General features: G+C 43.3%; 1 protein-coding gene across 4 annotated transcripts in view; it reads right to left on the bottom strand.

Annotated features, from left to right (window-relative positions):
- The window catches only part of GUCY1A2 (guanylate cyclase 1 soluble subunit alpha 2), a 275,976-nt gene that overhangs the window by 3,195 nt on the left and 246,201 nt on the right, over positions 1–26,580 (bottom strand). For 2 of the 4 annotated variants that reach the window (XM_048844394.2, XM_075127098.1), the window contains one exon: positions 19,461–19,615. In XM_048844394.2, the coding sequence (XP_048700351.1) occupies positions 19,461–19,615 (155 nt within the window). Of the gene's footprint in view, positions 1–5,105; positions 5,282–16,200; positions 16,659–19,460; positions 19,616–26,580 lie in introns of those variants that run through there. The other 2 variants (XM_075127095.1, XM_048844404.2) reach the window with 2 other exon arrangements.

Below are 26,580 nucleotides of genomic sequence, written 5' to 3' on the forward strand. Positions count from 1 at the left end.
AAAAACTTCTTCGGTGGAGTTTAGCTCTCCAAGATTTTGATTTCGACGTCCAACACATCTCAGGAGCTTCTAACAAAGTGGCTGATGCACTCTCCCGTGAAAGTTTCCCAGAATCAACTGGTTAAAATCGTCCTTGAGATGTGGAAAATATTGTTAGTCTTTATGTACTTGGTAGTATATTTAGAGATGCATGTGTCTTATAAGTACTCCTTTTCTTTTTGCGAATACAGACTAACACGGCTGTTCCTCTGAAACCTTAAAAAGCATGAAGCCAATGAAAGAGTGACAACCAACTTGGAATCTAAACAAAGCCAAAAGAGTCCTGTTTTTATATAATTTCATGGAATGAAAAAGGAAAAGAGTATTAAAAACCCTGCAGTGACCACTCCTCACACAGATACACCCTCTGCTACCCTGTTTAAACAGCAAGCAATTCACAATTCATCCTGTCCATTTCTACAAGAAAGCTACTACACAGACAAGAACAGAGAAGACACAAGAAGAAACCATCCAAGGAAAAGTTCCCCAAAACTTCAACATAGATTGGTGAGAGTGCTTACTTTGTGCATCTATAAACTCTTATTATAAAGACCAAAAGGAAATTCCAAATGAAATTATTTTGCCCATCTATATCTAAGATTGGCTACAAAATAATTTGTGGGAATCAGATCTTGGTCTCAACTTACCAAGAGAAAAGTGCCCCATGAAAGGCTGGTCCATTCTTAAAGGTGTAATCTCTGCTAAAAGCACTCCAAAGAGAAGCATACAGAAGAAATTGTAACAGAAGTAATCAGTTTATAATTTGTGTTGTTTTCTTTAATATCTCCCCTTTCTTTAATAATAAAATAGTCATGGTAAATAATTGTGCTTATTTTGCTAGGTCTCAATCATGGGGTTGGCTAAGGTATGTAAAAGTAACCCTGTGACTGCAATAGTAGAAGTCACACCACTGAGCTGGCAATAAAAGAAACAATTCGAGGTGGCCTGTCATTTCTTGTTTCTCTAAACTAAAGACTTTTAATATTTTCTATTTGTGAGCTGGGCTCTGCCATAGTGGCGGCCAACATCTCAACAGCCCATTTCTGTGGGTAGAAAAGGAAATTCTGCATGCGCATTAATTTCTGCAAAATTCTGCATTGCACAATGGCACAGAATTCCCCCAGGAGTAATCTACTTTCCTGTAGCTATGGCCACTATGCCCCAGGCAAGAAGGGGCAATGGTACAGACGTGCCTATACTGGCTTTTTGTCATCTGAGGTTTCCTCCCATAGCACAGAAATCCTCAGCTGGCCAGAACTGCAAGCCTTGTGGCCCCTTTGTCAAATGACTTTCCTCAAATAAGTTATTGATATAGAAGATATAGTCCCAGAAAAATAAAGAAGTCTAGCACTCCTCCCATCCCCTGTCCCAAGACTGAGTGGGAAAAGAGAGAGTAGTAGGTAACTCCAAGGAAGAATTTTAACAACCACCATCATCACAACAGCTCAGACTTGTTCTATAAATCATCTTCCTGTTATATTCAAGCTAACAAAGACAGTGAAGAAAGTGGAATTCAGCCTTGCAGGGTTTTGAAGAACATTACATTGGAGTCATGGTGAATTCTTAGAAATAAGAAAGCAGCTTGTGCCTTTCCCTGCCAGGATATTTATTATCTCTCTGAAAGCCTTATCCAAAGCCCACTGAAGTCAACTGAAAGAATCCCATTGGCTCCAGTGGGCTTTGGAACAGGTTCTATATTCCCTTCTCTTATTGTTCCCAAAACTTAGTCATGGGAAGCTGTAAAAGGAATACTGCTCCAGGTGAATTTTCCAGGCTTCCCAGCACATTCTAAAACTTTCCCCTTGTCCTGAAATCCCAGAATGTCTATTATCATGGCACACAAGCTGCCCCTTGTTTGGGTTTTGTCTGAAGTATGGATCTCTGCTCTAACTACTTCCTATGTGCATCTGAAGGCATTTTCCTTCCATTGCTTTAGAATCAGGCTGGTTACAAATCTAACCATGTTTTTGCCTTCAGTCTCTGCTATGGTGCTTGTTATCCGGTGGTTTGCGTGTCATGATCTGTTTTCCAAGTCTTCAATTCTATGATCAAAATACTATAATCTTTTCTGAATTGCTTGAAAGCCTGTGCTGGCCTCTACAGAGGAGACTTTCTCCTTTAATTTCAGCAATGCTTGCAGTAAGTGTTCCTAGCTTTAAATCTACTGGTTTAATAGATTGCAGGAACTTTTCTCTGGCCCACAGATTTCCCACCCAGATTTCTGCAAGCAGTAGCAGCTCTTGGAATATTCTCAGAGTGAAATCTGCAAGCTCCCTCTGCTCAATCCTTGCTGAATTCTGTATATTCACTGAAAAGCACTTGGCTTTGTTGAAGTCAAGGGCTTCCTGCCTTGGAGTCATTTTAACTTTATGGGTGAGTTGTGTAGTCCCAATGACCTTTCACTTGTGGTTTTAAATTAAAAAAAAAATGGTGCTTTTAAAATATTAATGTAGAAATGAGCAGATTCGAGCTGGGAGAAAATCAGTAGTGGTATATCTTGCATCTTGTGTTGCCATTTGGGCCTTGATCTTTGCAACTTACTATGCTGTATTTAACCTGGGTTAATGAACACCCATGTGCAGGACTGGGGCCTTACACCTGTGCAAAGTGGGTGAGAAATGTTACAATTTTGAGTGTCAATGATGGCACAAGGTGCAAAGAAATGAAGAATCAAGCTCCAGAAGTTATGAGCTGGTGCAAGTTGCTGGAAATTGCAAGTGGAACCAATAGGAGGGTGTTAAAAAGTGTAAGAATTAGCCTCACCAGTTTGAACCTTATTTGTTTCTTTAAAAAAAGAATAAAACTAGACCCTCTAAGCCACCATTACTCCGCTCCTGATCCTGAGGATAGACACTGGTCTCCAGCAGAAGCTAAAGGAGCCACAAAACTATTGTAATTTAATACAATAAATTACAACTGGAACTGTCCCCTAGGGATGTTCTACCAGCCCAGGACCACCAGGGCACGCTACATTTCAGCTCTGCCCTATAAAACCCCCTGTGCCAAAGTGGAGGTGGGTGGATAAGGCCAGCTACTTGCCTTTGCCCTATTTGAGAATTCAGGACTTCTCAGTCACTTAGCTGAGACAGCTTTCAGGACCCTCTGTGCTGACGGAGGAGCACAAAAGTGACTTAACCAGAGTTGAAGATCTGGCCCATGGTCTCAGAAAATGCAACTATTTCCTTATTCCTTTACGTAATGTGTGGCCTAAATCAGTGAGAGAAGAGTCATGCACTGAACTGTTGCTTAGATAAGACATTGCTTCAGGTTCTGAAAGTTAAGCCAAGAACTCCTCCTTTAATGTACACACACGAAAAAGAAAGTCAGAAGCAATGTTTGACCCATGGAGCCCCCCCACCTCAGCTTGGGAAGTGAATGAGATACAAAGAGAGAATGAGTAGCAGGGATGACACTTTGGTGACATCTGAAGAAACCAGCATGGCTGAGATGTGGTTTCTAACTCCTTTTTTAATTTGGATTCTACAGTTGTGCTATTTTGCAACCCACAGGTGTTCATAGAATCATAGAATATCAGGGTTGGAAGGAACCTCATGAGGTCATCTAGTCCAACTCCCTGCTCAAAGCAGGACCAATCCCCCAACTAAATCACTGTTAATATCATTCTAATAGTTTTGTTACTAACCCCAGTTGGGCAAATGAATCTTTTTTTAGAATGTAAAAGTAGAATAAGTGGCATAAACTGCAATTTAAAAAGATTTTCACTAGAGTGTGGTGCAGAAGAATATTTCCTGCCACGGTGTCTTGGGAGTTGGAATGTTATCCAAATAAAGGACATTTGGACAATCTCCAAGAGCAAGAGGTTAATAAAAATAGGTCACATAATCTGGAGTATTGCATCCAGTTTTGGGCCCCCCACTACAGAAAGGATGTGGACAAATTGGAGAGGGTCCAGCAGAGGGCAATGAAAATGATCAGGGGTCTGGGGCACATGACTTACGAGGAGTGGCTGAGGGAACTGGGCTTGTTTAGTCTGCAGAAGAGAAGAGTGAGGTGGGATTTGATAGCAGCCTTCAACTACCTGAAGGGGGGTTCCAAAGAGGATGGAGCTTGGCTGTTTTCAGTGGCGGCAGATGACAGAACAAGGAGCAATGGTCTCAAGTTGCAGTGGGGGAGGTTTAGGTTCGATATTAGGAAACACTATTTCACTAGGAGGGTGGCGAAGCACTGGAATGGGTTACCTAGGGAGGTGGTGGAATCTCCATCCTTAGAGGTTTTTAAGACCCAGCTTGACAAAGCCCTGGCTGGGATGATTTGGTTGGGGTTGGTCCTGCTTTGAGCAGGGGGTTGGACTAGCTGACCTCCTGACATCTCTTCCAATCCTAATCTTCTATGATTCAGCTTGGTCCCCCTATTGATGTGGAGGCAGAATTCCTCAAACATTCATTCATAGTTTAATATTCTTGGCAGTTTTCTCCTCCTAATCTGAAATTCTCCTGATCTGTTTAAATTCTTCCCCCCTAAAAAGCAGCTGTCACTAAACTACTAGAAGCGTTGCTGCCATTGCCCAGAAATACATTGCGTTTGGGAATACATTATTCTGCTTGGAAACATTTTTTCTAAATTTAGCTTCCCCAATTTTATGTAAAGGCATCAGCATGAAAACAGAATAACTATATTTTAAGAATTACTTTGCTCCTTTTGATTATTCATCATGGGAAACAAGCATTTGAAAGACTGGGTGTTTTTGTAAATGAACATGTGGTGGGGGTCAACACAGACAGGGCTTTGGGGAAACCCTTAAATGCATCTTCCTTGAAGCTTTTCTAAATATTCGTTTTCTTATACAGTAGGTAGAGCCATAGTGATAGAGTAACAAGATTTCAAAGACTATCTGGCAGGAAGTTTAGGTACATCTTCAGCTGTGAGTCCTTAAAGACCCATTAATGTGGTTTCATCTACAACTATTTGAATGCAAATCTACGGCCACCATTTCTTTTCCCAGTTAATTAGTGCAGATATTTGTTGAGAGGCATGGCATGGATAGCCGAGCGCATGACTTTTGCTGGGACACTACCTCCTCCTGTGGTCTTGGGTAAGCAATTGGAAACTGGCAACTGGCAGAAAGGGCTCAGCCTCAACATTTGCTGCTTTCAGTTAGTGTGTACAACATTCCGATTTAGAAGTCAGGTTGATAGAAAAATACAACTGCTGGTGAGTCATCCTTTCGAGTCTGCTTAATCTCCTTCTCTCAGTAACTATTCCCCATGCGTAGATCTTCCTTCTGTAGGAAATCAGAGGGTTTCATTACTTGCTACAGAGTACCTGGATAATTATAATTCTATCAAAACTAGAGAAGACTGCGTAAAAATTCAGAGGGAGCTAACAAAGCTCTGTGGAGGGGAAGCAACATGACAGATCAAACTGATCTGGGGTAAAATTTTCAAAAGTACCCAAGGCTCAGAGTTTTAAAGATACTTAGACATCTAGTATCAGAAGGGTAGCCGTGTTAGTCTGGATCTGTAAAAGCGGCAAAGAGTCCAGTGGCACCTTATAGACTAACAGACGTATTGGAGCATGAGCTTTCGTGGGTGAATACCCACTTCGTCGGATGCATGTAGTGGAAATTTCCAGAGGCAGGTATAAATATGCAAGCAAGAATCAGGCTAGGGATAACAAGGTTAGTTCAATCAGGGAGGATGAGGCCCTCTTCTAGCAGTTGAGGTGTGAACACCAAGGGAAGAGAAACTGCTTTTGTAGTTGGCTAGCCAGTCACAGTCTTTGTTTAATCCTAAACTGATGGCGTCTAGACATCTAGTGATGCAGATAGCCACCCAACAGGTATTTCAAAAATTCCTAGTTGCACAACTCCCACTGAAATCAATGGGAATTAGGTGCCCCATGGGGTTTTTAAAAGCCTGAGGCCTGAATGCGCAAAAAGGAGTTAGAGGTTACACCTAACTTTTAGGCACCTAGAAAATTATTGAAATTCACATGGAGGGTAAAAACCTACTGCTGTTACCAGTTGCTCAATCAGCTCAATTGCTAGAGGTTTGTGCTGTGCATCTAAACATCCCAACCTTAATTCTGGCATTTCCTAACTTTTGAGTGCTTGACTCTGAAACCTTAATAATGTTCTTTTAATGTGGCTTTTTTTTTTTTTGGTATTTCATTAGCCAGATAAATAGATCATTCTGTACATTTTATAGAATCAATATACACATGTATGTAAACATGCACATATCCAGCTGCTAGCTGATGTGATTATAAATAAAGCTTCCTCTGTGAGCAGGCTGTCCTCAAACTGTCCACTCCTCATTTTTTATGCCTTCCTCTGTAGCATCTGGTATTCGTCACTGACAGACAGGATACTGTACTACATGGATGACTGGTCTGATACGACATGGCAAGTCCTTTGTTCCAATGTGAATTCAAGTGACAGATCATTACAGTACCCAGTCAGAAGTATTTCTAAAGTACAACTGATGAGGATGCTAATTTTCTTTTGTAATGTTCAGAATGGATCCATTTTGTCCAAAATGTTAGTGATTTTGGCCTCCTACTACAATTTGTATTTACTGTGGAAAGATTCTTTGGATTCAGAATACTTATACTGAGCTAAGAATATCTGGTTCTAATTCTTTTGACATTTTACCCTATGGTTTTGGCATTGATGAAGTGGTCTTGGTATTTTTCCTTCTTGCAGCTCAATTGTAATGTATTTCCAAAAGGGACAATGTCCTGTGTTTTGCTTTTGTTATAGGACATAATGTACATCACAGGGAGTGCAGTATAGCACCTGATAAATGCCCACCTCTGGCTTTGCAATATTACTATTTGTATTTCCCATTAATCTGGTGAGGAGGATCCTGCTGTTCCTATACACTGCAGCTCAGCAGCTAGTAGGTCTGCTGTCTGTTTTAGAGCATTAGGAAAAAGTATAACAGCTTGGCAATATCTCAGAACACTGTACATGTACCATCTTGAGGAACCGACAGATGTAAAACTAAAGAATACTGTAAAACCTATCAGAAATGGCATTTGATTAACCTGAAAAAGCTTTTGAAAGAATCAAAGTGCCTGATCATTCAGCAGAGAGCACCTTGTGGTAAACAATTTTACAGCATTTAATAGAGATTAAATAAATCAATAGATTCCTACAAAAATGAATCTGGCTTCTATTCAAATTCCTCAACAAGCCTATATAATTTAAGAGAGAAATATATCCTTTCCACACTTTCTTTAACTATTTATAGCATGGATTATTTTATATAAAATTCTATAGGATGGTTAAAAAATTCTATACAAATTATAAGTTTTCTACTAAATTCTGTAGGCCTTTTCCATAATGAGTGTATATGTGTGTGTTGGGAAAAGCAGTGCAGAAGAAAGGAGGTGGGGGAAAGGTAAATTATTTTTAAATGCAATAATCTGTAAAATAGGAATAATGATGCTTACCCTCTTTTGTTAAATGCGTTGAGATCCCCAGAGGAAAGGCATTTTATGGTAATATTATTAGTCAGATAAACAGGATAAAGGTAGGTATATTATAATACTATTATGTAAACAACCACCACATTAAGGCTGTAAACAATAAATAAACATAGAATTAATCTATTTTACATGCTGCAGAAGGGACCCATGAAACCACAGATTATGTTTGCCTTCAGAGTATGCAAAATAGGGAGTTTTTATTCATTCAAGCAAAATTAAGGAATGAGCCCAGACTAGACAGTTTATTGAAGGAATAGGGGACTGTGTTATTTTCCTTCAATACATTTTCCAAATCTGATGTAGACAAACACTTGGGTCCTGTACTCCCTAAGCAATCCCTATTGATTACACTGGGAGGTTTGCTGGCGCTGTCCCAGTGTTTCCAATCAGGATCTATTGGTGATGATCAGGGATTCAGATCAAACTGGGGTCTTCAGCCCTTCAGAACATTTTGAAAGGCCTAACTGAGACAAAAGCGAGAAAACAAGATGTTTTGAGCAGAAATGAGCTTTTATTCCTAATAGATTCAAAGGCAACCTTTGTTAAGTCCTGCTGTCTTACAACTTTGAGTTCTTTCCAGACAGGTGTAATTGGTGCAAGGCTGCCCAAGGTTCACTGCTGTTGCTAGGCAACAGCAAATGTTATATTTATATTTTTAAACTCTGGTTCTTACACAGGCAGATTATAGACTCAAAAGGAAACATCTGAAGCCAATAAAGGCCTTTTAAAAATGGGATTATATTTTGGGAGTTGATGACTGTTTATTTTATACAATGTTATATTATCATTTGGAAGCTGAAGAGCGTTAGACACATGGTCAGTACCCGACTGCTTCATAAGCACAAAAAAAGTGGGGCAGAATTTCCATAGCGGGGCACAGAAAGTTACAAATACCTCATGAGGAATGGCAGTAATTTTAAACTGATATAAAGATGAAAACCCAGTTCATTTTCATACCATTTTCTGTTGTTGTTTTTAAAAGAACTACTTTTTTAAACAACAACAAAATATTAGTTATATTCATCAACACAGCAATATAGCAAGAATGGAAGTATCTGATGTGGAATTGCACGTGCAGATCCTATTAAACAGAAAGTTACTCACAACCATCCTGGATTATTATTATTTTTATTGGTATTACTGTATTAAGTTCAAGTTCTTAGGGCCCTGCATATCTCTGCCCCTTCCAACTTATCTGTCATTGATTCTTTTTGTATCACTCACTGCCCCTTCAACTCTCAGTGATACTCCATTTGTTGACTTCCAAAACATCGTCTAACCATCCTCCACACTAACTGCTACGTGTGGAAAATCTTTCTTAAGTGAGTTATAGCTCACTCTTCTCTGCGGCCATCTCTGCTTTTCACCTGCTGATCCAAGGACAGGCGGTGTTTACCCATGACATGACGGTAAGATTCCTGAGAGGGCTCGAGAAACTCTTCCTGCAGGTCCGGGCTCCTGTCCTGCAGTGGGATCTTAATTTGGTCCTCTCTAGGCTTACTGGCCCACCCTTTGGACCGCTGGTGTCCTGCTCCCTTTCCCACCTGTCATGGAAGGTTGTGTTCCTTGTGGCAGTGACGTCGGAGAGATGAGTCTCTGAAATTAAAGCCTTGACCTCAGAACCGCTGTTTATCTACAATTGGGTAAACAGAATAGTAACCCTTAAGAAATATCCTCACATTTCCATCAGAGAAGTTATACTGAGGGCCAGAGTTTTATGCTAGCGTAAACTGGGCATATCTCCAGTGGAATCAATCATTACCCTTTGCTATGATGATTTACATTGGCTGAGGATCTGGTCTTATGGCTTCCAAACTTTTACTTCTTAAAATATGTTGTTCACTCCTTATTCCAGCCAGAAGAGTGGCATTACTAGGCAAGACAAAGTTGTGAATAAGTAGAGCAAAAAATTAAATGAAACTTTAACTATGTCTGATTCAGAGGATAAAGCTATCTTTATTGTCAATATTTAAGTGACAACCCTGAGGAAAAGACAGTTACCTTTTCCGTAACTGGTGTTCTTCAAGATGTGTTGCTCATGTCCTTTCCATATTAGGTCCATTCCATATTAGGTGTGTGTGCTCGCCACATGCACCAGTAGTTTTTCCCTCAGCAGTATCCATAGGAGACCGGCTCTGGTGCCCTTTGGAGTGGCGCCCGCATGGCATGGTATAAGGGGTGCCACCAGTTCCCTCCACCCTCAGTTCCTTCTTGCCGGAAACTCCAACAGTGGAGAAGGAGGGTGGGTTGTGGAATGGACATGAGCAACACATCGCGAAGAACACCAGTTATGGAAAAGGTAACCATCTTTTCTTCTTCGAGTGCTTGCTCATGTCCATTCCATATTAGGTGACTCCCAAGCAGTACCCCTGGAGGTGGGTAGGAGTTCACGGACAATGTAGATTGCAACACAGCTCTGCCGAATCCAGCATTGTCCCGGGCTTGCTGAGTGATGGCATAAGGAGCCGTGAACGTGTGGACAGAGGACCATGTTGTGGCTTTACAGATGTCCTGGATAGGGATGTGCACCAGGAAGGCCGCTAAAGACGCCTGCACTCTAGTTGACTGAGGTCTGACAATTGGTGGCAGCAGAACCCCCACCAGGTCGTAACAGGTCTTTATGCATGAGAGGATCCAATTGGAAGTCCTGTGTGAGGACACGGGAAGGCCCTTCATCCTATCTGCCATAGCGATGAAGAGTTAAGTTGATTTACAGAAAGGCTTGGTATGTTCTAAATAAAAAGCCAAGGCCCTTCAGATGTCCAGCGCGTGAAGACGTCTCTCTTCACTGGTCTTGTGCTGTTTGGGACAGAACACCAGGAGGAAGATGGCCTGGCTCCTATGGAAGGTAGATACCACCTTCAGCAGGAAGACCAGTGGGGCCGCAGCTGAACCTTGTCTTTGTAGAAGACCGTGTACAGCGGTTCTGAGGTCAAGGCTTTAATTTCAGAGACTCATCTCGCCGATGTCACTGACACTAGGAACACAACCTTCCATGACAGGTGGGAAAGGGAGCAGGACACCAGCAGTTCAAAGGGTGGGCCAGTAAGTCTAGAGAGGACCAAATTAAGATCCCTCTGTGGGACAGGAGCCCGGACCTGCAGGAAGAGTCTCTCGAGCCCTCTCAAGAATCTGACCGTCATTACATGAGTAAACACCGCCTGTCCTTGGATCAGCAGGTGAAAAGCAGAGATGGCCGCAAGATGCCCTCTAATGGAAGAGTGAGCCAGGCCCTGGTTCCTCAAATGGAGCAGGTAGTATGTATGGAAGAATGCAAGGGAGAGATGCCACGTTTGGACGCCCAGCAGGAAAACCTCGTCCACTTGGCCAGGTAAGTCAATCTGGTTGAGGGCTTCCTACTCCCCAGGAGGACCTACTGGACTCCTTTCGAACAGGCCCGCTCCTCCAGGTTTAACCATATAGCATCCATGCCAAGAGGTGGAGGGACTCAACGTTGGGGTGTAAGAGCCGACCCTGGTCCGGTGACAGCAGGTCCGGGCAATTGGGCAGGGGTCAGGGAGGGGTCCACTGACAAGTTCATGAGCATGCTGAACCAGTGCTGGTGAGGCCATGCTGGGGCGATCACAACAACCTGCACTTTGTCTCTCTTGATCTCTGCCAGGGCCCTGATGATGAATGGAATTGGAGGGAACACATACATCAGGCTCCCTGATTACGACAGGAGGAAGGCATTGGAGAGGGAGCCCTTGCTCAGACCTTGCCAAGAACAAAACTGGTGGCATTTCCTGTTCTGTCTGGTAGCGAACAGGTCCACTAGGGAAGTTCCCCACCTTTGGAAGATCATACAGGAGTGACCACTGGTGGTGAGAGGAGAAGCTCCTGCTGAGCTGGTCCACCAGCATATTCTTGACACCGGGAAGGTGACCAGCTTCCAGATGGATTCCATGACTGATACAGAAGTTCCATAGACAGAATGCTTCTTGACATAGAGCCAACTAGCACGTTCCCCCTTGTCTGTTGATGTAGAACATTGAGGCAGTGCTGTCTGTCAAGACTCATACCACCTTGCCCAACAGGTGGGGCAGGAACAATCTGCGTGCCAGCTGAACTGCTCAGAGCTCTTTCATGTTTATGTGCAACTTTGCCTCCTCTGGGGACCACATCCCCTTTGTCTGGAGGTCGCCAAGGTATGTACCCCAGCTGAGGTCCAAGGCATCTGACACCAACTCGATGGAGTGAGGGGGGTTGTTGACTGGAACCCTCTCCAGGACTGTCCTGCGGTCGGTCCACCATTGCAGCGAGGGGAGTACTGCCTGGGGAATGGTAACCATCTTTACCAGGGTGTCTCAGGACTGGGAATAGACTGTCCCCAGCCATTGTTGCAGGAGCATTTGAAGCCTGGCATGGTGGATCATCTAAGTGCACGCTGTCATGTGACCCAGCAGGCACAGACAGACCCTGGCTGTAGTCAGAGGGAACATGGAGACTACCGCGATAAGGTCCGTCAACATGTGGAACCTTTCTAGCGGAAGGAACGCTCTGGCGCAGGTCGAGTCAAGGACTGCTCTGATGAACTCCATCCTCTACACCGGCACTAACATTGACTTTTTGTCATTTACCAGTAGGCCCAGAGGGTGGCACATGGCTTGAAGCACCATGATATCCCTTTGGACTTGAGACCTGGAGCTGCCCTTGATTAGCCAGTCGTCGAGGTATGGGTAGATCTGGATACCCCGGTGCCTGAGATAAGCCACTACCACCGACATGCACTCGGAAAACACTCTCGGTGCTGTCACCAGGTCCAACGGGTGGACCACAAACTGGTAGTAGAAGCGTCTGTGTCCTTGAAAGATCGCTATGTGGAAGTATGCATCCTTCAAGTTGAGGGCGGCATACCAGTCGCCCGGATCCAGGGAAGGGATAATAGAAGCCAGGGAAACCATGAGGAACTTTAACTTCTTTAGGTACTTGTTGAGGTCTTGCAGGTCCAGGATAGGCTGTAGACTGCTCTTAGCCCTTAGGATAAAAAAGTACCGGGAATACAACCCCTTGTTCCAGTATTCGAGAGGAACTTCCTCCACTGCCCCTAGCTGTAGCAATCCCTTTTCCTTTTGTGTGAGGAGACTCTCATGAGAGGGGTCCCTGAAGAGGGATGCGAAAAGCGGAGTGGGGGAAGAGGGGGTAGAAAGGAACTGGAAGGTATAACCCTGCTCCACTGGGCTGAGGACCCATCGGTCTGAGGTTATAACAATCCAAGCAGGGAGGAAAAGGGAAAGGCAGTTGGAGAACACTAGGACAGATGGATCTGGGGAACAGACTGGTAGGTTGCCCTCCGGCACACCTTCAAAATGACCACTTGGCCCCTTGCTTGGCACGGGTTGAGACCGTCTGGGCAGAAAGTGGAGGCAGGTGGCTCGGACGGTGCTTGTAGCTCTTGGCTCATTTGTGGGGCTGGTCCTGCTGAGGCTGGCTTCCCTGGCCCTGAGGCTGCTGTGGTTTGAACCGCTTACGCCCCGGGGCTGGGACGTAGAAACCCAGGGTGGTGCGGGAGTCCTTGAGGCTATGCAACTTGCTGTCTGTTTACTCCATAAATAGGGCTTGGCCGTCAAAGGGCAAGTCCTGCATTGACTGCTGAGCCTCAGAGGACAACCCAGAGAGGAGCAGCCAGGAGGGTCGCCACATGGAAATAGCGGAAGCTATGGTGCGGGTAGAAGCATCAGCGGTGTCTGACGCCTCCTGGAGTGCCACCCTGGCTGTGCTCGTGCCCTCATTGAGGATCACTCGAAACTCCTTGGAAGCTTCGGGGAGCGACCCTTCAAACTTGGCCATGGCTTACCACATATTGAAGTCATATCAGCCAAGGAGGGCTTGGTGGTTGGCCACTCTCAGCTGAAGGCTGGAAGATGAATAAACCTTACATCCAAAGAGATCCAGCCTCCTTGAGTCTCTGTTTTTGGGGGTGGCCCCGGGTTGTCCTTGCCTCTCTTTGTGGTTAACTGTCTGTACCACAAGGGAATTGGGGGCAGGGTGGGAGTATAAGTAATCAGTAATATAAGTAAACCTTTGGTTGACACAAAATACTTGTGTTTGCCCCTCTTAGAGACAGGGTCCATGGAAGAGGGGGTCTGCCACAGGGCATTAGTGACTTTGGAAACCTCTTCATTAAGGGCTACACTGGCAGGAGCCAAAGAGCAGAGGAAGTCAAATAGGGAGTCCGAGGGCTCTTCCAGTTCCTCTGCCTTAAGCCCCGGTTTGGACGTGACCCTCTTCAAAAGTTCCTGGTGTGCTTTGGGATCGTCTTGAGAAACTGGGTGTGGGGGCCCCATGATAGCCTCATCTGGTGACGACTAGGACAATGACAGTGCCGTGAGGACGTCTACTTCCATTTATCCAGCAGCTTGCTCCCCTGGGTCCTCCTGAATCTGTGGGGTCTTACACCCTGAAGTCTCGAGCACCAGAGGGGGATGGGATACCGAGGCTGCTGGCCTCTCCGAGGCTCCCGATGCTGTCTGAGCAGCCTGGGAGGATTGGGTGAACCCCCAAGGTTCCACGGGTACCATGGCAGCAGCCACTGTGCCTATGGCCATGGGCCAGGTTTCGGTGCTGATGCTACAGGCAGCACCAGAGGTACCGGGGCTTGTCCTGTGGTTAGGGAACCTCGCTCTGTGCTGGAGGTATAAACGGAGCAGTTGGTACCAGGCAACCAGGACCAGACAGAGTGGTGGCTCTTGTCCAACCAGTGCCAGTCACTGCATCCCAAAGCTGACCTGTCCGAGAGAGACGGGCATCTTGGTCAGGATCTCAGGGACTGACCACATTCAGCAGATCTGTGTCAGAGACCTGGCAATTCACGCCTCACACTACTCGACCAGTACCGGGACGTCAAATGGGACCGGGAGCTAATATGGGCCAACTGTCAGGAGTATCTTCCCGAGTACTGTTAGGAAACGGGTGATGACAGCCCAGTGATCTCTGATCCTCAATCGGTCCCGTGATCAGTACTGGGCCCTTTAAGATGGCTGGGGCCAGACCGGGAGTTCTTGCTGGGTGGCGCATGCCTCAGAGGGTCTGTGCCAATCTACCAGAGAGCAGGGGTGTAAATCAGTCAAGTGACTTACTGGTATGCTGGGGCCAGCTCTGGCCCCCGGAAGGGGTGGGGCCTAGGGTGGAAGGGGCAGGGTTGAGGGGGTCAGAGCCAGCCCAAGCCCACCCTGTAAGATAAGTGCCCCCCCCTCCACCACCACCTGGGTAGCAGCAGCACCAGCCCGGGGCTCCAGGGGTTATTTAAAGGGCCCGGGGCTCTCCTCTTCTACTGCCCTGGCCCTTTAAATAGCCGCCGGAGCCCTGGGGTAGCAGTGGGGTTCCAGCTGCCTCTGCCGCCCCTGTCCTTTAAATAGCTGCTGGAGCCCCGTTGCTTCCCCAGGTAGAGGCAGGGGAGCCGCGGGCCCTTTAAATAGCCCCCAGAGCCCTGGAGAAGCGGCGGGGCTCCAGCGGCTATTTAAAGGACCAGGGCTGCAGAAGCAGCTGGAGCCCCCGCTACCCCAGGGCTCCGGACGCTATTTAAATGGCCCGCGGCTCCCCTGCTTCTACTGCCCCGGTCCTTTAAATAGCTGCCAGAGCCCTGGGGAAGCGGTGGGGCTCCAGCGGCTATTTAAAGGACCGGGGCAGCAGAGGCAGCTGGAGCCCTGCCCCTACCCTAGGGCTCTGGGGGCTATTTAAAGGGCCCAAAGCTCCCCTGCTTCTACCGCCCCAGCCCTTTAAATAGCCCCTGGAGTCCTTCAGCCACTACCCCAGAGCTCCAGCAGTGGGGCTCTGGAAGCAATTTAAAGAGCATGGGGCTCCAGCCACTGCTGGGAGCCCCAGGCCCTTTAAATTGCCCCCTGGGGAAGCTGGGCTGCTCCAGTACGGTGCACCGGCTCTTGCCAGTATGCCATACCAGGGCCTACCGGCTTACTTTCACCTATGCCAGAGAGGTACGCCTCGAGTCCCTTGATCAGTGCCCCTTTGCGGAGATCAAAGAGGGCTCCGCTGAGCCTGCCCCTCTAGTACTGAGACGTGATGGCTTTGGGGGGGCGAGCTATGGTGAGACGTCCCTCTCGATGGGGAATGGTGCTGCTGAGGTGGGGATACATGCATAGGTCCCAGTAGGGGTTTTTCCCGAGACTGGGGTACTGCTGGAGCCGGTGTGGGCGGCACCGGGAGTGCCAGGATCTCCTGAGCTGCTTGAAGGGCTTCGGGCGTCCCTAAACCTCTGACTGCCAAATGCTTGGACTGGATCCCTTTATAATTGCCCTGTTCTGTTCACTCCGTCTGAAGCACCTGGCATTGGCCACTGTCAGAAGAAAGGATACTGGGCTAGATGGACCATTGGTCTGAGCAGTATGGTCATTCTTATGTTCTTATTTTAATTACCCTTCATTATTTGTACTGTGTCAACAGCAGGCAAAACGGTGTTAAAGTGATTGAATATACAACAAAATATGGTTCCTAGTAGCATGTCCAATGTTTAACTAGGTTAGAAATTAGTAGATAATGTATTTCTTTTAATTTTAATTTTATGCATTTTGTGGAACACATATGCTAAATATTTAATACTCATGGTGTTGACATTGCTCTGTTGCCATAAATGTTAATACAATATTGTATATTATAATAAATTAAAAAATATACATAAAATATTTTATAGAAATAGACAGAACATGTACCTTTGAAATATAAGACAAGCATAAGTTCAATGGGTAGGCTATACTTTTCCAACATGAGGAACACACAAGCCAGCTTATATGCTCAGTGAAGTAAGGGTGAGTCCTGTAGAACTCTGTGGGTTAATTTCTGGCATTATCTTCATGGATATCAAGGCAAATCAACAACAAGCCAATTTAACCCTCTCAAGGAAGAGTCCACTGGAGAAGGCTGTGGAGGAAGAAAAACTTCCCCTTGTGGAGTGCCCTTCATGTTCTTGTCAGGATACAGGGGTTGCCTCCCCATTGTGGAAAAAGAAAAAGGCAATCTGGTCCCCAAGACCCTTCAAATCCTCTGTGAGCCACTCAGATATTTGGAATGAGATGGTTTCCTAGGGCCAATCTAAAAACAAAACCCTAACATCCTCCACAAACTAGCAAAGGGAAAAAGGTTTGGGTATTAAAAATGATTTTCAAATGTCAAGGCAATTAAGTGAACTTCCTGTTTTCTTCTCACCATGGGTGCTGTAAGGAAAAGGAATTAATTTTGTTCAGCAAAATCATTATTATTCATGCTATTTCAAAAAATTGTGGAAATGAACCCTAATATAAACAATTATTTTAGTTTCATAGTTCAGCGGTATGTGTTTACGCAGGCACGTGTTTGTAACGTGTTTCTTTTATCCCCTGGAATGAGTCGGTTACAAAGTGAGTCGGAAGCTATACATCTTGTTAGTTTAAGACAGGAATTACAATAATTTGAAACTCAGTCTCCGACACATGAATGGAAGGAGACCTTCTTTCCTGTCAATACCTTGAAAATGTAAGGCTAAAGTTTCCTTGTTAGGTTAATTTTGGGAGGGAGAGAGAGTGGGGTGGGAGGAGCAGGAGAAATTGCTAAATTGGGCCATTCTGTTAAAGTCAATGGTTAAAGTTAAAGTCTCACTCCAGTTGACTGAAGTGAGAACAGGATTGAGCAAATAAATATGGATTAATAAAAATACTTGAATTATATTTCCTGGGACTGCACAGAACGGTGACACATTTTAGAGCTCTTTGCCCAAAGTGCTAGTTATACAAGCCAGGGGGTTCACAGGTGGTGCAACACTCACTTTTGTGCTCCTCCAATCCTGAGTGGCTGTTATCAGGGTTGCGCCCACAACATACCTTACAGTAGGTAAAAGCTATTCTGTGTCATGCAAACAGCCAGTTAGCTCAAGCATCAAATTGGCAGCAGGGGACTGGCAGGGTTGTATGAAGACACGCTCACATCCCGGTTACTGTAGGCACACCCCTCAGTTACGGCACAGTTGAAGATGATGTAAGAGCCTTTGCACCAGCCTATACTACCAGGAGATCATGCACAGGGGCAATCCTCCCAGGGCTAGTTAAATTGGCTTTAAAGATAGCATGGTGCAAAGCAGACACAACGTCCCAAGATCCGTTCTCCAGTCCCATAGTGAGCTAATGTTTCACTCTTGCAGCCAAAGTAATAACAGAATGGCTACTGAAACCACTAGGAACAGCACTGGACCTTAAAGGTCCTTACCTTTAAAAGGTAAGAGTTCTAACATTCTATGAATGGTCTAAGTAAGTAGGTTACTTCTGTACTGAGCTTTCATCAGACTAACAAAAAACATATATCTACCTTTCCTGGCTGGATTTCCTCTAAGGGCCAAATTCTTCTCTCAATAATACCCATGTCAACTGGCACAATGTCACTGATGTCAGCAGAATTCCTGCACTCCAGGTTTAAATCTGTGCAACTCACATCAAAGTCTCTCACTTCTTCAAATATCTCTCTAACACTGACAGGACTTCCAGAACCAGCAATAGAAACAGATGGGGATGGAGACAGCTTTCAGCAATAGAGGGCAAAATGTCTTCAAAATATGGCTGAAGGCAGATTTAAGTGCTGCAATGACCTTGTGCTACTTCTAAACAGGGGTGACTTTCACCCACTGACTTCTATGGAGTTACTTTATCAGGAAAAAACCCTGAAAAGACTTTTTATGTTTTGATTACACTGAGGTCAAGACGCTAAGTTCTGATATGTTTAAAGAGAAGAGAGATTTTCTAATTTTAATTTAAAATAATGTGCAGAGTTTTCCCATACTTAAGATTAGTTTGGGTCCCGGTTTTTCTTCTCTATTACCATGCAACTGTCTGAAGCCACTGCTGGGTACTTCATGATCAAAAATCTGCTCAGTATGTCTGCCACTTACTTAAGTAACTGCACATCTTCTGTTGTGTAAGTTTTACCTGTCATGAATGGGTTCTCCAGATGAATGTCATTTCATTCACCAGTTTTAATTATTTTTTAACTTTAGTGTCCCACTGCTTTATATTTTAGCATATCAGAAGCTTCAAGTCTTGGATGAAGAAATTCCATTTAAAACTTTAATTTATATAGATAGGTACAGGAAAAATAAATATGGAAATGCACGACTGAAAAAACCCCCCAGCATGGCTTGATTGGTGGTTCACAGTATTACAGTATTCAGCTAGATGCTGAAGCCTGGGCAAAGCTGTGCTTCAGAAAATTACTTCACATAACAAATAATGTAGAAGAACAAGAGAGATATAGATCTCTTGACAAAGAAATGAGCACGTAAGAACTAATCAAGTTGCAGAAATTCTTATAGTCAATCTGTAAATTTGAACAATTAGAGGAACTTTCTTTTAGGCCAGCTGTTTCTCATAACCTTATTTAATCAAAAGTACTCTGAATTTGCATAATTTCTCCAAAGGGTTAGCAATGAGAATGTTTTGCCATTTTCTATCTTTTTTTTGCATTATGAAAATGTTTTTATTGAGTGCCTCTTCACAGTGCTAAATAATACATTTTCCTCCAACTATACCTAGAACTCTTTGAAATCTTAGCCTCATCAGTAAAATTAAACACACTCTCATAAGCCATTGGAATTGCACCTTCCTACATCAAGTCCACATACGGATGAGGAACAGAACCCTCAGCCGAAAACTGTAACAATATCCATGGAGTACATGGTATGGGGGAGGTAGGATAGACATTGCCCACTTAGGTGCTATTTTGGACTAGCTGATATATGGATTTACTGGCCATTTCCCTACCATTCCTTTGGCCTGCCAACAGCTCACTCTTAGCTTTGCAGCAGTAAATCCTGGAGCAGTGAAAAGGGCCTGTGGAATGCTCCTTCCCAGCCTCTCCGAGTGTTTCACTCATTTTCTTTGGTGGGAGTTTTGCAGCTGCTCTGGAGGGGGTGGAGACTGCAGGATGCATCACAAGATTTCACTCAAAAGCCAGGGCTGAAATCAAAGCAATCCAGAAAGGCTAGCAGCACTTACTGGTATGTGGTTGGACTGACATTGATGCGACGCGGATGACTTCCTGACTCAAACTTGCTTGCCAGAGTGACGTTGTTTCCAAAGAGACAATAACGTGGCATTCTCACACCAACAACTCCAGCCAGAACTGATCCTGAATGAATTCCTATCCTCATCTGGGGAAAAAAACAAAAAAATAACTCAACAACATGTGTTTGTAACTTCTGTAGCTCTAACCATTGCTAATGTAGTCAGAGTGCTTTTACAGTGTTTGCCCAGGCCATTCCCAAGAACCAATTTGAAGCGATAATAAACTGCGGAGGAGTTCTAAAGCATAAACTTTTTGAATCTCAGTGTCTACTGTAATTAATTATTCTTTGACACTCCCATTGTCCAACTCGCCCATAATTTCCCATGACTGTGAAAATTTAAAATAGACAAAAATTGAAAAAATGCTTTAAAATAAATGTTGATAATATCCATCAAAATTATATCTCAAATTCTGCCATGCCTAAGTATAACTTACATAAGCAGGGGATTACTGATATGTAAAAAATAACCACTTACAGGACACTGTAGGGGAAAGATCTCAATATTGATACAAAAATTATATTTACAGTATAATACTTTTTAAGGTAGTTACAAACTTGTTTCTGCCTTTATTGACTATTAAGATATAGCTACAAGTATGTAATAAGCAGGATGCTTGAAAATATAACAATACATACTATATTTAGCTAGCTATGTTACCAAGCATAAAGCCAATCAAAGACATTCCAGGAGGTTTCTGCTTTCTGTCCCCAAGGACAAGCACTAACTCCTTCTTAGCCATAAGGATTTTTATTGCCCGTAAGTGTTGTACAAATTCAGAAAATCTGCATTTTAAAGTATACCTTGCTTTAACTTTGTACTACTTTCTGTTGTGCCATGTTTTAAAGATGAACTTATTATTGAAATTTGTGCTTTGAACAAAAGATTCAATAGAAGTTTACTTGCTATAACAAGACTGTAACCATGTGAAACATTCATGTTTTAGGAAGAGACCTGATCGCAAGAAGGAGTGTAGGAATTTGTTATCAGAGCAATACATTTAAGTCATAAAATGAGCCTATACCTCAATTGCCACCCTTTTCTTTTCAATGGAAAATCCCTGCTTGTGTCTTTTAAAACTTAAGGAAAAACATATGTGGCTGGAAATATTTTACAGCTTTCATTTAGTTCTTAAATACTGAAATGGCAAAAATCTTTGTGAAATGCAGATCTGCAAATAAAATTAACTAAATGCAAAGCTCCTGACACAGCTCCTAATATCACTGTTATGTAAATGGTAAAATGCTTTATTTACAAATACTGCAAGGCAATTTGATGCTATAACTGTTACTAACATAAGAAGTCATATGAGTAAAGAAATGTTTATATTAATTGGGAAATTAGTTATCTGGCAATGCTTCAGCAATCCCTCATCAAACTTTGTGAAGACAAGAACCACCTCTTCAAAGACTGGTAAAAAGAAAAGACAATACCTTCTTTGATGGTCATTGCAGCCTAAAGACTCTAAGAATTTAATTTAAAAAGGCCATTTTGAGAGCTGACTTTTATAAAGAGAACAGAAATGTTTGGACTCATTTGAAACACAATTTTTACTCCTTTTAAATCCTGATGGAACTAAAGGGATATATCAGAAAACTGACTGAACTAAAAAAAAAAAAAAAAAAGGATTAAAACCAACTTTAAAATGTGCCTGATGCTTTCCCACCACAAGAACAACAAAAGCAGTTAAAGAAATTTTGTATATTCATTAGGCAAATGACATATGCAGGAGCTGAGGGTGTCACCTAAGCCAAACCTCAACTGCATGAAGCCAGTGAAAGGGTGACAGCGACCAACTTTGAATCTAAACAAGCCTGAAAGAGATGTGTTTTCCTAATTTCATGGAAATGGGAAGGAGAAGAGTATAAAACCCTGAAGTGAGAATTCTCCACCACATCCCCTCTGCTACCTTGCTTAGACACAAGTGCACCACAGCTCATCCTGTCCATCTCTGCAAGAAGCTGACACAGATAGATAAGAAAAACAGAGAAGACTCAAGAGGAAACCAACCCAGGGAAAAAGCTCCCCAAGACTTCAATATGGATTGGTTAACCAAGACACTGCCAAGTGATTAGATTTAAACTCTTGTAATGATTTTATTAAGATATGAAATTGCTGTTGTAATTTAAAATGCTAACAGTTCTTCAGTTAGACACCAAGTGGTTAGATCACATATTCCTGGAGTGAAGACAGGGGCTAAACATTCTAAACAGAAATTGTGGGATTTAATTGGATTTAAGATACTCAATATTCATAAATGGCATATCTCAAAACAGCTCCTTAAATAGCTTCTTCTAAGTAATTTATTTAAATATTTCTTTCACTTTCATATGATTTAGTTGAGATTGTTTACCTTGCCCAATTATGAACTCTGTGGTTATTCTTAATAACCAATAAGATTCACTTTTCCTTAAACAAAATTATTTTGCTCCTCTATAACCCTTTTCAGTTATCTAAGGATATAATAAGTTTGGCTTCATGATAATTTTGGAAAATAAGACCTTGGTCTCAACTTACCAAACAAATTGGCCCACCAAAGCAGTTTCACTCTCAGAGGTGTAATCTCTGCTAGAAGTACTTCATCAAGACACACACAGAAGGGATTGTAATTGAAGTAACCAGTTTATCTTCTGTGTTCGGTCATCTGTGTTTTATTTAATGCTTTCTTTTCCTTTACTTTTTTACTTCATAATTAGATAGCCATGGTTAATAATCATGATTATTTTGCTTGGACTTGTAAAAAGGTATGTAAAAGAATGGTTGTAAAAGAATCCCTGTGACTAAAATAATGGGAGTCACACACCTGAGTTGCAGTAAGAGAAAACAACTAGTCAGAGCTGGCTTTTCTTGTTTCTCTAGACTAGATATTTTTAGTCATTTTAAAAATCAAATTACTCGGCATCCAACAATTAAAATGACCCTTTTCTACCCCATAAATGGACGAGATGGCCAGGAACACCTTGAAGGATACTTTTTGCCACCAGAGTTAGCACATACCTTAAAATAACTTCTTTAAATTAGTGAGAAGAGGAGTGATGTGGAATGAATGAATGTGGCATTTCTATTCTTCAATTCAGTTTTCTTCCACCTCAAGGCAGCTTTTATTACTTTGTCAAACTGAGAAATGGCAAACGTGAAGATGCTGAAGATTGAGACAGTGGTACTTTTAAAATCATCTTACCACAAGGATATTCAGGAGGCACAAATCCCTGACAAACTAAAGAAACCATATCTGTTCTAACAGCCATTCCCCAGTAACTGTCTGGGATGTAGAGATTACATTGGGATAGAATGTGTGGCGGCACCATCCAAGCCCCTTTCAAAGTGAATAATCAAACAGAAGAGATTCATTTTGAACGTATTTTGACAACTAACTTACTGGCCAAGAAAATCAGCTTCACAAATAGGGAAATCTCTCTCCCTCTTTTTTTTTTTTTAAACTCGCTCTATAAAAAAAAATAAAAAGCAGATAGCTGTATTTACATCTGGAGAGGTTACTCTTGCACAACAAAATCTAAATAGCCCCAGTACTCAAAATAATAGACAGGTAATAAATAACAGCTGTCAAAATAGCCACCACAGTGGATCTGCTCTGGACTCAAACTGGTGACCTTGCTGTAGAAGTCTCCATATCCTATTATTAAATACCTTGATTAATCTAGTTTACAGTTATTATCCCCCCATCCCTTCAATCACTAGGTTTTTATATCAAGGAAAATATCAAATGCAGAGCACAAATATAAACTGGAATGACAACATCACTAGCCTATACACACAATGAATAATTGTTGACATTTCTTAGTGTTACAACACATACTAACATTTCATTATCCTGTTTACCTGTTCACGTTTGTGAAGCTCGGAGAAATTATATGTGAAGAGCATCCTACGTTATTCCACAGCCTACAGTTCTCCGCATGTGTACATTTTTTTCCCTCATGCAAACACACATGCTCTTGGTTTGGTTCCTTGGCTACAGACCACAAAACGACTTCCTGAACAAATATAATATTATACCCATTGTGTACGAAGCCCATGCCTAACAAACACACATGGCACTGATTCTAGATTCACTGAACAATACTAAACCATCCCCACGAGCACTGCAATGTTCACAATAACGCTGTCAATTACAGGCTAGGACAAAAACATTCTGTAAGTAAATAGCATTTGCCTTCAATTAAGCTTTCAACTCTTTTGGTACAGTTTTCAAGGCAACTATTGAATTCACTCAAGTACCTTTAAGCTACGGGGTTGGAGCGTGCCCACAAACTTGCTTGAGAACCATTTGTGAGTTCTCATCTCATATTTTATTTCAAAAATATTATTGGTTATGTAGCTTTACCATTTTTGTTACAGCATATGTTTTGACTATGTTGTCTGTTTCTGATCAAGAGGCAGTTCCCATAGCCAATACCCACACAAATAGTCCTTATACATACAAATAGCGCATGCAATTGTTGCTGGAGTCACGACTATTCACATCAGTGAAAGTCACCAGACCTGCCCTAAGTAAGCTCATTAGAGGCAGTGATATCTCCACCTTTGTATAGCATCAAGGATGCTGTCAGCTCTCAATAAGTAATAAGACACTTTTACAATGTCTTGTTACTGTGGGACGCAAAGGGTGGGGTGAAGGATTAGTTGCTTTGTGCCCAGTTTTAACAGAATGGAATTGTACTCCTAGTGCTACCTACTTACTCCACTGCTACTTTGTGCGTTTATTAAAGGTTCACAAACAAAACTACTTATTGTGGTCTGTCCCCTCAGTACATTCAATTACATGCTAAAGCTAGGTTGAAACTAATAGAAGAAATGGTTATGTATCTTAACAGTGATTTTTCGAGATGAGATGCAGACATGTATTCCACTTAGGTGCATGCCTGGCCAGTGCACTGGAGCTGGAGAATTTTGCCTAGCAGTACCCGTAGAGGGGCGGCGCTCACGCCTCATGGCCAGAGCTCCTCCCCTGGCTATATGAAGTGGCAATGTTCTGACCTCCCTCAGTTCCTTCACACCACAAACACCTAAAGATTAGACTCCAGTGCAGAGGGGCTGGAGGGTGTGTCATGAAATAGACATCTGGATCACATCTCGAAGAACCACAGTTCCAGTAAGTAACCATTTCTTCTTCAAGTAGATGCAGCTGTATATTCCTCTTAAGTGACTCACAAGCAGTACTCACAGGAGGTGCGGCTTGGAGTCTATTTAAACAAGGTCTGCAGGACAGCCCTCCCAAAATTTGCATCTGCTCTGGATGCCTCAGTAATGGGATAAAGGTTCATAAAACCATGTATTGACAACCATGTGGCAGCCCGGCAAACTTCCAATATTGAGATGTCACTGAGGAACGCTACTGAGTTGCCTGAATTGCACTTACAGAATGAGCTTGCTCCCATAGAGGGGGCATAGCTGAAGCTGTTTCGTATGCAGTCTTGATGTAGGAAGTTAAACACTTAGACACTGTTTGTCAGGAGACTACCTGTCCCTTCATACAGTTTGCATATGACACAACAGGATGCAGTGAAGCCCGAAAGAGTTTAGTCCTGTTCAGCTAAAAGGCCAGACATTGTCTGATGTCCAGTGTGTGAAGATGGGGATCCTCTGGAGATGAACGTAGCTTAGGAAAAAACATGGGTAAATATACTGCCCATCAGAGCCAATACGATGGTGTTAAGGTCCCACAAAGTAACTGATTCCAACATCAATGGATGGAGACGAAGGATTCCTTTTAAGAATCTCACCAACATGGCATTGAAAAACATCGATCTTCCACGAATGAGTGGATGAAAGCCTGACATCACCACTAGATGAACCCTCAAGGAGCTAATTGCAAGACTGAAGATGCAGCACGTACTCAAAGATATCTTGGATACTGGCCAGCACTGGCTGAACTCCACGGGTCAATGACCACATTAAAAAAATGTTTCCATTTTGCCAAAAAGGCCATTCTGGTAAAGCGTTTTCTACTACTGACTAGGACCTGTCAAACAGCCACTGAACATCACTCTTCCTCCTCATTCAACTATGGTGCAGCCATGCCATGAGATGCAGAGAGCTGAACACAGGATGCAAGGTGCAACTGTGATTCTGTGAGAAAGGGTTGGGATGTAGAGGAAGAGGTATGGGAGGCTGACTCGAGAGTGTAAGAAGGTTGGAAAACCAACATTGCCTTGCCCATGGTGAGGCAATGAGAATGACCTTGGCCCAATCCACTTTCAGATTGAGGACTGGGAATGATTGGGATCAGAAGAAAAGCACATAGGAGAGTCAACTGCCAGCTGACATGGAAGGCGTTGATCAGGGAGCCCAGAATAAGGCCCCCTCAAAAGCAGAATAGACAACATTCCCTGGTGTCCCTCATAGTGAACAGATTGGTCGTTGGCATGCCTCAAGCCATGAAGATGACTTGCATAACATTGAACTTCAGGGACCACTCATGACTCAGGGAAAGAATTCCTGTTGAGATGATTCTGGACCCTGGGGAAGTGATCAGCTATCAGAGTGATATGTTCTGCCAAGAATGCATTGGAGAGCACCATGGAGTGTGCTCCACAACTTGCATTTTTACATAATAAATCACGATGATATTGTTGGTAAGTATGAGAACCACTGAAATCCTTGATGCGGTCTAGGAAAATGAGACAGGCATTGTAGGTGGCTTGCAGCTCTAGGACACTGATATGCAGTGAAGCTTCCTGCTCCAACCACAGACCCTGAACCTTCAGCGACCCGATGTGCTCCCCAACCCATCAGAGAGGCATCGGTGACAACAGCTGTGGTTGGTAAGAGCCAGGCAAAGGGAATCATAGACATACATTCCCCTGATCCATCCACCAGTGCAAGGAGACCAGGATCAATGGAGGGGGGCAGACCAACCTGTCTAAGGGATGAAGGGTCAGATGGTAAACTATCCTGAGACATATTTGAAGAGGGTGAAGGTGCAACCTTGCAAATAGAATCACCTGCATACATGCAGACGTGTCCCAAGGGCCTCAGACACATGCAAACTGTTGTGGAAGGCTGAGATTGCGGACCATGAAAAAAGGAG

This window comes from Caretta caretta, chromosome 1 (genome assembly GCF_965140235.1).
Source record: "Caretta caretta isolate rCarCar2 chromosome 1, rCarCar1.hap1, whole genome shotgun sequence".
In the NCBI taxonomy this organism is placed as follows: Eukaryota; Metazoa; Chordata; order Testudines; family Cheloniidae; genus Caretta; species Caretta caretta.